Below are 12,304 nucleotides of genomic sequence, written 5' to 3'. Positions count from 1 at the left end.
AATCGTTTTTCTATCTTCTCAAAAATTCAATAAGTGTTTTATATTTAAATAAATGTTATATCATTTAAATGAGGAAGTATTTCTCTAAATTTATATATTGAGTCCATACATTCATTCGTCAAAACAATATTCCACATTGGATACCAGCGATCTTTGAAAGATAAACATAGGACAGTTATATTAAGAACAAACCGTAAGTATTTTTAGTTTCTCATCAGAAAACAGCCATCTTAAGTAATTATTTGTAAAATATATCTTTTTATAATATTATCAAAATATTTTCCACATTCTTTGTAATGTTTAGGGCATAAGTCATTCAGTAATTTCTTTTGACTATTTTAACGAATTTGAAAGTGGTGACAGCAATGCGTTTCTGCCATTGGATGTCAAACAACCAACAATTAATTGATTGTGATACTAGAATTCGATTATGATAAGAAGACTACTTCTGCAGCAACAAATTTCCCTAATAATTTGGCATTGTTCTTATTACGGGAAACGGGATTTGATTCAGACCACTGGTAGTCTATGTACTCGAGACAAACATTTGAGTTAAGGTAGGCAAATTCTTCTACCTCAACCAAAATCAGTTCATATTTATGGAAAGTTTGATTTATGTATAAAAATATAAAAAATAATTGGGATCATGCATATGTATACAGCTGTGTAATATTGTGAAAACCGAACATATTCGGTATCATTGATATCATTTAAAATTATTTATAAAATAGATAGGTTCTCATATGAAGTCAGAAGACAATATATTTATAAATGAGCACTTCATCTTGCACACATTAAAATTATGCGTTATCAATATAGAAATAAAAAGATGTGGTATTGCCAATGAGACAACTATCTACAATACTCAATGACGTAAAGTTAACAAACAGCATTTGATAATAAGCATGTTTTTGATAAAAGCTTGATAAAATCTACGTTTTTACAATTTTTTTAAAACGTTTAGAACCCATGTTGCATAGTAAGCTAAAGGCCCCTCCAAATGATGTATGTGAATTGTTTCACACATGAAATTAACGACCTGATTTACATGTAAGTACAAAACAAGGAAAGAAAAAGTTTGAATAATTTTATATACAGCAATAAACAACAATCACTTATTTTCAGGCTTCAGACTTAGAATAGTACCATACATAATGTGGTGGGGTAAATCAATGAAATCAGAAACGCCACTTAATATACGGACACAACAAACAAGTTTGAATACATAACTATTGTAAGACTATTGTAAGACTGTCCTTCAACCGTTTTGTCTCCGTTTATTTTTAATCTATATAATAAATAAGTGAAAATGTTATCTTATTCGATCACTGTCAGTGATGCATAAATATAAATAAGAAAAGAGCACTTATTTCATATCGTAACATCGTGTACACGTTAATCCTAGACTGTCATTTCCACTCAACCTATCGACACAACATCAGGATATACTAATAAATGAATTCAATTACCTTATGATGAGAATCATCATTAAAACGAAAATATTCAATAAATGTAATTTTCAAACAAGGTTATTTTGCTAATTGTTCGTGAAATTGCAATTGGAAGTACAATTATAGAATATCTGTCGTATTTTTTTATGTGCATTCCATTTAGTAATGCATAAATTAATTTTGTTTATTTCTTTTAAAGTAAATGTAATAATCGGCTACTTCTTGTCGATTTTCAAATGCACTCCAACTAGTCCTAAATGCATCCATATTTTATAAAACTATATATACCATCGAAAAACATATAGTCAATTGTCGTCTTGGCACTTTCATCAATTATTTATTTCAAACACAATTTGTTCAGCTTTTCAATATTCACGCGCAGTTGATGTGTGCACACCACACTAGGTTTTTAATGAATTATATAATGCTGTGTGAGATTACTAGTACCTTCTGTCTTTATGAAACCTCTTTTGCTTTTGATTGGATGGCAGCAGCTTAACAAACATTTCAAGATCTCAATTGTTGCACACACACACACACAGACACACACACACACATATATATATAGTTAACCTATGTCTGTATAGTTTCTTGAAATTATTGAGGATAAAACTATAGATGTTAGTGAGATGTCTAATGTTACAAGTAGTGTAAGACTTGTCATTTGTTATTTTGGCTGTTGTTTTCATGATACGACAGATTTGTGTATGTTAGTTTGTTAAGAAGTTTCAGTTCACGTACTGATTCCGTATTTTCGCGGTAGTTACCTTATTATACTATAAACTCAAATAAGACTGTTCTAATGATCTACTTATAAATTTAATGTCGAAACCCATCTTTATTGATGAAGATCAATCATTGTTTACAAACAGTATCAACATTACGGGAGTTTCCCTAATATGATCCATGGTTGCCGATTGGTAAACAATATGTAACAAGCTCTGTCATTGGTCAGTCGAAAGTATAAATACCAAAACAACAACAGAAACGACGGAGTGTTGGGTTGACAATGAATGGATAGTGACAAACTTTAATAGAAGCTGGAATATGTCTGAGAAATACAGACAAGCGTTGAAAGTTAACTTTGTTTTAATTTAAGATTGTCGGTGCCGGTGACGGTGCTAGATACGGGTGCCGGTGACGGTGCTAAATACGGGTGACGGTGACGGTGACAAATACAGTCACCGGTCACGGTGACGGTGCTAAATACTGGTGACGGTGACGGTGCTAAATACGGTTACCGGTGACGGTGACAGTGTCGGTGACAGTGTACATTAGTTCTATAATGAAGAAAGGTGTTTTAATCCTTTAATTGAGATTATAGAAAGATACAAAATAAGTGACAACCTTGTTACTTGACTGTTGAAGTATATGTACTAGTGGTGTGTGTCTATGTAAGACCAACCTTAACCGGGAACCTGACCAGACCAGTGACGGATCCTGCAAGACCCATTCTCTCCGGCGTGGATTATTTTTGATATTAATAAAATATGAAACTTTATTTTTTTCAGATATTTTATTTTATAACTGAGAACTATATATAAATACAAGTATACGTTTTCCCTTTCTGTAACGTGTTTTGGTCCGACGGTTAATAGTGGACGTCGAACCTTACACTTTATAGATCCTTTAAATCCCTTTTTATTTGTGACCCTGTGTTCTCTGGTGGCCGACTCTAACACCAGGGAGGCGGCGTTACAATATATTCTTATATACATTTATTCCAATGAAGAAGGCCGTAATGGCCGAAACGTATTGGAATTTGTGTTATATATATATATATATACATATAATAAAAACTATATCACAAATTCAAATACGTTTCGGCCATTACGGCCTTCTTCATTGGAATAAATTACAACATTGAAACAACAATTACATTGCTTGGATACATTACGTTATACTAACTTTTATGACGTTCATTTGCCGCGTTTTTTGCTTTTTTAATATAAATATTTTTATTATCGTTCATACATTGTGTTGAGTCCTTCAGGTTTTTATTTTTTATTTTTTTTATCCAAAAGGCTTCTTTAGTTTTTCTGAAAGTTTCTGTCCCAAATACTCTTTCTATGGCGGTAACTTTTAAATTTGTCATTGAATGATTCTTCTGACATCCATTAGTTTGTTTATAAAATAGTAAATTATGCTTTTTGTGCACTAAGATGTCTTTTATGTTGTCATCACGTTTAAATGCCACGATAGGCGGATCGGGGAAGATTTTCTTTAGTCTTTCGGATTGATGGAGAATTTTAAGATTTTTTTTGTACATTCAATTCTTAGAAAAAATATTAAAATTCTCAATCAATCCGAAAGACAATCATTTAGAGACTTTATATATATATATACATATATATATAGTTTTCAATTTAGACTCGTTTATATTTTTTCGTTTGGGCTTGTATCATATTTTTTCTCCGGTTTATATGATCCGTTCATCCTATATTGACTTTTAAAATTCAAGAGTCTATCTAAATATAAGGGTACTTTGTATATGAACGGATCATATAAACCGGAGGGAAAATATGATACAAGCCCAAACGAAAAAATATAAACGAGTCTAAATTGAAAACTACGTTCAAACCCATGATTGCGTTGGATAAAAACCGCAATTTTTATACGTGTGCATGTAAAGCAAATTTCGTTGTAGAAGGGTCTAAAAACAGCACAAACAACCTTTTCCAAAAGACCAAAAAAGTGAAAAAGTATATTTAAAATTCAAGAGTCTATCTAAAATGAGGGTATTTTTTTCTAAAAATGAGGGTACTTTATATATGGCCTTCCAAATACCGTTTCGATTCCTAACATCACTGAAGAGACATTTATGGTCGAAATCCGGATCTGGTGTACTAAAAAAATATTGACACCGTATGTTTGTGGCATAACATCGTGACCACAAGTAAAAGAAAATTCTGTTTAGTATTCAATTTATATAATAATAAGATCCATTTTGTTACATCTTGTGATCAATTTTATTTGGCAATCGCCAGTGGCAGTCAGCAGGGTTAAAGAACATCAGTTGTTCGACCTGTTAGTCAAATGCATTTTGTTTAAATATACTTTTTCACTTTTTTGGTCTTTTGGAAAATGTTGTTTGTGCTGTTTTTAGACCCTTCTACAACGAAATTTGTTTAACATGCACACGTATAAAAATTGCGGTTTTTATCCAACGCAACCATGGGTTTGAACGTAGTTTTCAATTTAGACTCGTTTATATTTTTTTGTTTGGGCTTGTATCATATTTTCTCTCCGGTTTATATGATCCGTTCATCCTATATTGACTCTTAAAATTCAAGAGTCTATCTAAAAATGAGGGTACTTTTTCTAAAAATGAGGGTACTTTGTATATGGCCTTCCAAATACCGTTTCGATCCCTAACATCACTGAAGAGACATTTATTGTCGAAATCCGGATCTGGTGTACTAAAAAAATATTGACATCGTATGTTTGTGGCATAACATCGTGACCACAAGTAAAAGAAAATTCTGTTTAGTATTCAATTTATATAATAATAAGATCCATTTTGTTACATCTTGTGATCAATTTTATTTGGCAATCGCCAATGGCAGTCAGCAGGGTTAAAGAACATCAGTTGTTCGACCTGTTAGTCAAATGCATTTTGTTTAAATATACTTTTTCACTTTTTTGGTCTTTTGGAAAATGTTGTTTGTGTTGTTTTTAGACCCTTCTACAACGAAGTTTGTTTAACATGCACACGTATAAAAATTGCGGTTTTTATCCAACGCAACCATGGGTTTGAACGTAGTTTTCAATTTAGACTCGTTTATATTTTTTTGTTTGGGCTTGTATCATATTTTCTCTCCGGTTTATATGATCCGTTCATCCTATATTGACTCTTAAAATTCAAGAGTCTATCTAAAAATGAGGGTACTTTTTCTAAAAATGAGGGTACTTTGTATATGGCCTTCCAAATACCGTTTCGATCCCTAACATCACTGAAGAGACATTTATTGTCGAAATCCGGATCTGGTGTACTAAAAAAATATTGACATCGTATGTTTGTGGCATAACATCGTGTTAGTCAAATTCGTTTTGTTTAAATATACTTTTTCACTTTTTTGGTCTTTTGGAAAATGTTGTTTGTGCTATTTTTAGACCCTTCTACAACGAAATTTGTTTTACATGCACACGTATAAAAATTGCTGTTTTTATCCAACGTAATCATAATGTAGGTTTGAACGTAGTTTTCAATTTAGACTCGTTTATATATATATATATATTATATATTATAGAAAATGGAAGATTCAGTGGCGGATCCAGGAATTTTCATAAGTGGGGGCCCACTGACTGACCTAAGAGGGGGCCCGCTCCAGTCACGCTTCAGTGATTCCCTATATAAGCAACCAATTTTTTTCCCAAAAAGGGGGGGGGGCCCGGGCCCCCTGCCCCCCCTAAATCCGCCTCTGAGATTTTATGGTGTAACAAGAAATAATAGAATATACACTTTTTGTAAAAATGATATAGAGGATGAGTTTCATTTCATCCTGAAATGTCCACGTTTTCAAGGTTTTAGAACAATTTGTATTAAACCATTTTATTGGAAAAAATCGTTGATGTACAAATTTATTAAACTGATGAGTACTTATAATGTAAAAGAATTGTGTAATATAGATTAATTTATAGTTAGATCTTTTAAGCTTAGATCCGAAATGTTAAAATAATGTTTGTTTATTATTAGAACACCTTCTGCTGTCACATAGTCTGTGTTGATGTATGTATTATATGTATTATTGATGTTGATATAATTGTATACCTATCGTTTAAATAGACTTTGGTAATAAAGATATATTATTATATATATGATTTATAAAATAAGTTTTATAATTATTTTAATTTATTTAAGGTGACTTATAGGTCCATTGGACCTTGTGTATTAATATTTATCATATATTATATGTTTATAATCTGTACATATTTTACATATGTCACTTAAATAAATAATTTACTTAATTACTTATATATCTGACCATGTTTGCTTTCAGATTGTTTTGAGAACACATGGTCATGAGGGAAATTCATTTGATGTGTTTGTTTGGATCAGTTCTGCAGACAGTAAATACACGAATTAACAAAACAGAAAACACTTGTTTGGAATCGCATTGTACGTGTGACGAGCAACAGAAAAACGCGACCTGCACAGGACTTGACTATGTTCCACATATCCCGGGATCTGTTGAACAACTTGAATTAATCCATAACAATTTCAGCGATGTTAATTTTTCTAGAAGGTTCCTATCAAATATTACCAAAAATAATATCAATCAATTCAAATTGATCGGAAATTTTATAAATTATGTTGAAAAGGACGTTTTTGTAGATTTTATTACTTTAAAATCACTGACAATTTCAGAAGAAAAACAGTTGAATGTTACTAGTTTGTGTAATGCATTGGTCTTCGTAAATACAACACATCTCGAGCGAATTCATTTGTATAGAAACTATTGGAATAACATTCCTTTTGATGTTTTTGAGGCAATGAGCCTAAGAACAGTGACATCCATATCGCTTGAGGAAAATCAGCTGGCTACCTTTAAGTTCCCTGATTGGTATACTGAATTAAAAAACCTAAAAACGATAAATTTATCAGACAATAATATCATACATATAAATTTTGGCGATGATGTGACATTATTGATTGAAAAACTTGATCTCTCAAGGAATGATTTTGTTCGCATTCCAACTTTTTGTGATAAAATGAAAAGAAGTCAAGTTCCGAAGCTTAGAAGTCTGATTTTGAACGGCAATGCTATACGTTATTTATATCCAAAATGTTTCAGCTGTATGCCATCATTGCAGTCCATAAGTCTACATGCCAATAGATTAACGGTTTTAAGGAATAACACCTTTTCAGAACTACCTCAATTAAAATATGTGTTCTTTCAATTTAACTATCAGCTAAAAACAATAGAGCCTACCGCTTTCAACAGCACGTCATTAATCAGTATACATTTTGGATACAACAATTTCCGATTTGACAAGACAAAAAACAATAATTCTAGGTTTAATGCAGAACATATATTTAAACACTCGCCGTCATTACTATTTTTAGATTTAACGAATAACTATCTGCCGTCTGACAATAATACACTTGGTCTGATGTTTGGTAATTTGGATGAGTTGAAATATTTGATTCTACAATCGGTTGGTTTGAGAAAACTTTATCCTTCCTTTTTTCGAAATTTGACATCCTTAGAGAAAATAATTCTTCAAGGAAATTATATACATTCATGGCCGCCAGAAACTTTTGATAATATGCGCAGCATAAAGTATATAAACTTAAGAAGCAATTTAATACATGCACTGAACAAATCATCCTTATCTGAAAACATTTTGCACCAGCTAGAAAAATTGGACCTCGCAAATAATCCATTTACTTGTACGTGTGACCTCATGTGGTTCCGGAATTGGGTTCGAACAACAAAAGTAAACTTGTCTTTGACTTTTCCACAAGAGTACATATGTAATTTTCCAGCTGAAATGCGAGGTCGTTTAATTATTGAATACAATCCAACGCCAGAGAGTTGTGAACCAACTAATCCGTTTATAGTAATCGCAACAATTTTGTCAACATTTACATTTGTGGTGATAGTTGTAATATTACTAGCTTACAAGTGTCACACCTATATAAGGAACTATTGCTATATTATGCGATTGCATCGACTTCGAAAACGGGGATATCTGCGTCTAAACAATAGTGATGATTTTGAATTCCATGCGTTTGTAGTGTACTGCGATGCTGATAGGGAATGGGTTCATAGTGAGTTCATCAAACGCATGGAACATGAACAAATTAAGTTATGTGTTCATCACCGTGAATTTGATCCGGGAGTCCCAATTACAGAAAATATAGACAAGTATATGAACAAATCGTGGAAAGTTGTGATCATAATGAGTAATGATTTTGCTAGAAGCGATTGGTGCCAATGGGAATGCGATTATGTTCAAGAAAGAAGACGTCGACAAGGAAAAGATGCATGTGTTCTAATCATGCTAAAGGCGATTGATGCGTATCACATGACCAGTGGTATAAGGTCCTTATTACATACAACACCGTATCTACGCTACAAGAAAGGCATAGGAGAAGCTTTGTTTTGGCAAGCATTGGTGAATACTCTTAGAAGACCACTTAGTGTGCCACCTATGGCCATCTAATATGTCCATGGAAAATATGTCGACTTAATTTTTCATTTATGTTGGTTATTGCCATTTCCTTGAATTTGATGTTCAATAGACTACTTTAAAAAAAAAAAGCAGTGTACATTTTCTAAATCATACGACATTCACATGTTTGCAGTGACTTATATGATGTAAATGAACTTATTAGTTCGCTTTTGTTAAACCTTTATCCAGGGAAAAGTTATCATTCATTGGTTATAAAGTTAACCAGATGTATATACACATGTAGGGTTTTTATGATGAAAACATGATTTCACAATGTTCATTATTGTTTTATTGATAATGGTATAATTATAATGTTGTCATTCAGTATTGAAACTGGTATTTTGTAGGCTAAATAACAATTGTCCGATTTTACAGTTCAAAATAAAACTACAAGATTTTATTCAATTTTTACATTTAAATTTCGAGAAAAAAAGAATTGTTGGTATTGAACAAGATTCTGTCAACCAGCAAGAGTACTGGTTACGAAATGTTTGTATGAAATAAAACCGGAGGAGCAGCGATGGATATTACGATGTAGGTGTCAGACTACCAATTGAATCACTGCCATATAAAACGTAAAACTAGGCATACCCTGATAATAATAGTGCTGTTGATGTCATTGTTCACTTGAACTGACTAACACATAATTAAAAAGTTATCTTTTGTGAAAAAAGAAAAAGAAAGTAAGTTTTAAACCAAATTTTACTCAGCTATAAATTAGAATTAAGTACAATAAAATTGAGAAAGGTAATGGGGAATTTGTCAAAGCGACAACAACCCGACCATAGAGCAGACAACAGCCGAAGGCCACCAATGGGTCTTCAATGTAGGGAGAAACTCCCGCACCCGTAGGCGTCCTTCAGCTGGCCCCTTAAAAATATGTATATTAGTACAGTGATAATGAACGTCATACAACATAGTGTACTTTTTTTATGGTTTAGAGGGAACCAGGGATTATTTTTATTAGTAGTTGAACACCAAACGGTCGTGATTCACTACAAGACTTCAAGCATTCAATTTGGTTAACAATTGACATATAGCAAAATGATACATGTACATTTTAGTTGAACTTATTATAAAGGCAAATTATTAGAATGCTTTGAAAATTGAAGAACCTATATCCATATTTCCGAAACTAGGAGCATTCTTTGATAATTATATTCTATTATGTATTTGGTTTGTGCTCGTACTTTGTGTTTTGTCGTCTGTTATACCGGTATCAAAGATATAGAACAAAGCGTGTTTCCTGTGTTTATTTACATTAAAACCAGTCTATGGAAGAAGCGATTCGATAAAAGCTTTTCTTAAACCAACGAGCGATATTGTCTTATATCAACGAGTTGCATTTTGGGAAGTTTCAGACGAATGTTAGCATTTGTACGAAGAAAGGCAGATTTCTCGGTATAAAGTAATGACTTTTGTCTTAAAACAGGGTGACATTTAACACGATATACGTCTGGTGAATAATTTCCATGAATTATTTTATGTAATAACAAGCAAGGTGTATTTAAACGAGAAAATTGAATTGTTGAATAAATGAAACATAAATGCGATACTTTTCTAATATAACTGCTATAGTTTTCTAATATAAAATGAATACGATGACACGTCACAATACATGTCAAGACAACTTCAAACATAATTCACAAACGTAGATCATGACCGGTTTAATGTTTTGGATCAATGTCACTAAAATTTCGTAACAAAATTAACGCTTACATGAACTTATCATTTCGAAAATGTTGCTTGACCCTATTGATAGTTGAAAGTGTTTACAACCTGTTCAGTCTATTGTTTTTAATCACATGGTTTAACCGACTAATTCTATTTATAATAATAGCCTCAGGCTATAAATTGGACAACTTCAGATACAACGAAAATCAAACATCTTGTCAAACAGAAAATGTATTTATTATAAACAAACACAGAATAGAAACGGGGAGATTCGAAAAATTAATAAGGATCGAGTCTGTGATAATTCTATGAATATTTTAGACGATAAAGTCCATGTTATTTTATCGTGTCTTTTATATGACGATTTTAGAAGAAAAAAATTTGATGAAGCAACACATGTTAATGTCAATATGTTTTATAATAGATGCATTATTTATATAATTTTTAATGGTATAGTCTCTTGTAATTCTGTACAGAATGGCTCTCTTTTTATAATTATATATTTTTACATTTAATGTTATGTTGTAGTATATATTATTAAGAGATGAGACTTAAATAAAATATTGAATTGAATAAGAAAAAAAATATTGAGAAGGAAAACAGTTCTTTTTGGATATCAAAGACTTTTCCCGTTGGTAAATCGATATCTCAATGAACATAATCAGCTTGCCGCGTGGACGCTCTTTTACATCGCGATGACCGTGAGGGCATTCCTATGTATTGTTGCCACAGAGATTTGACTTTCGTTTTTGACTAGTAACCGATCGTATAAATAAGCGATCATTTCTTAAACACGGAGCCTTGGCTCACAGCGAACACCACGCATTATAGGAACAAAAACATTACTAGTGTTAAACCATTCAAACAGGAAAAACAACGGTCTAATTTGTATAAAAAAGGAGATTCAAAAGTACAGGTCAGATTTTGTCGAATTAATCTGAACGAGTTCAGTATGATTCATCTTTGTCACAAGTTAGTTTCATTGGTATCAATAAAGAAAGTCTTCCATGCGTGCGTTGCAAGCATATCGGATATATATTATTTCGGTGCGTTCATTATAAAATTTGCTAAATGTTATATATGTGAACAATCATTTTGATACTTAGCTATTTGATTACGAAATTGTTTATTAAACCCTTATTTCACGGCCGACACTCGGCTAACCGAGAGATTGGTCGGTTAATCTATATTGAGTATGCGGCTATATCGGCGGTTGGTCTGTTAATCGGGTTGGCTAAAGTCTGTTAATCAGGTGTTATCGAGAAAATCATTGAAAACTCAGCATGTTTCATTGTATAACCTTTTAAATATATGTTTATCCTACAAAATATTTATGTCTAACAAAACTATTCAATGTACTGAATCCAGTGGTGTAATTATTATTTTTCTAGCTTCTATGTACGATCTATAAAATGAAAAGGCAAGTTACTCATCAATAAATTTATACACATTTTACACACACAAAATGTACACAAAATGACACATGTGTTGAATTTACTTGCATGCAATATTTTAACATCGAAAAAAGACAGGCATTATGTGTGTTAACCAAATTGATATCAATGTGTGAAAAATCTACACGAAAATCCGTATTTTGGTGACATAAATCAATCTTTTTTTTAAACCTGGTCTGTTAATGGGTCGGATGTATAAAACCCGGTCTGTTACTAGTAATTGGTCTGTTAAGAGTTATGAATGACAATAAAAGTATAATTTTATTACTATATAGTGTGTTAATTTGGTAGGCTCAAGACGAGCGGCTAAAATATACGGAAACAACACTTGAGCAATGGAACATAAAATATATACGGAAACAAAACATGAGCAATGGAATATAAAATATACGGAAACAAAACACATGAACGATTAACAATTTAGGCAATGGATATTGAAAATTGATAAAAGTGGTTTCAAAAAGTGTTAAATTAAAGTAAAATTAATTTTATCCGAGAATGGTCGCATATATTTTATGGATTCTGTTTTATTGTCATGAATGACAC

The 12,304-nt window shown here is 31.9% G+C and overlaps 1 protein-coding gene across 1 annotated transcript; it reads left to right on the top strand.

Moving 5' to 3' along the window:
* The first annotated feature begins 99 nt into the window (after positions 1-99).
* Positions 100-9,035, top strand: LOC139485163 (toll-like receptor 13). Its single transcript, XM_071269387.1, has 2 exons — positions 100-193; positions 6,452-9,035. Exon 2 carries the CDS (start codon positions 6,468-6,470, stop codon positions 8,619-8,621), a length of 2,154 nt encoding a protein of 717 aa, XP_071125488.1. The 5' UTR covers positions 100-193; positions 6,452-6,467; the 3' UTR covers positions 8,622-9,035.
* Positions 9,036-12,304: the final 3,269 nt, after the last annotated feature.

Source organism: Mytilus edulis, chromosome 8 (assembly GCF_963676685.1).
Source record: "Mytilus edulis chromosome 8, xbMytEdul2.2, whole genome shotgun sequence".
Taxonomy (NCBI): Eukaryota; Metazoa; Mollusca; class Bivalvia; order Mytilida; family Mytilidae; genus Mytilus; species Mytilus edulis.
The sequence above is the reverse complement of the archived record's forward strand: the minus strand, read 5'-3'. Positions and strand labels throughout refer to the sequence as shown.

What these genes read in the sequence shown, in the direction of transcription:
- LOC139485163 (XM_071269387.1), top strand. Translation starts at nt 6,468, where the DNA reads ATGGTCATGAGGGAAATTCATTTGATGTGTTTGTTTGGATCAGTTCTG.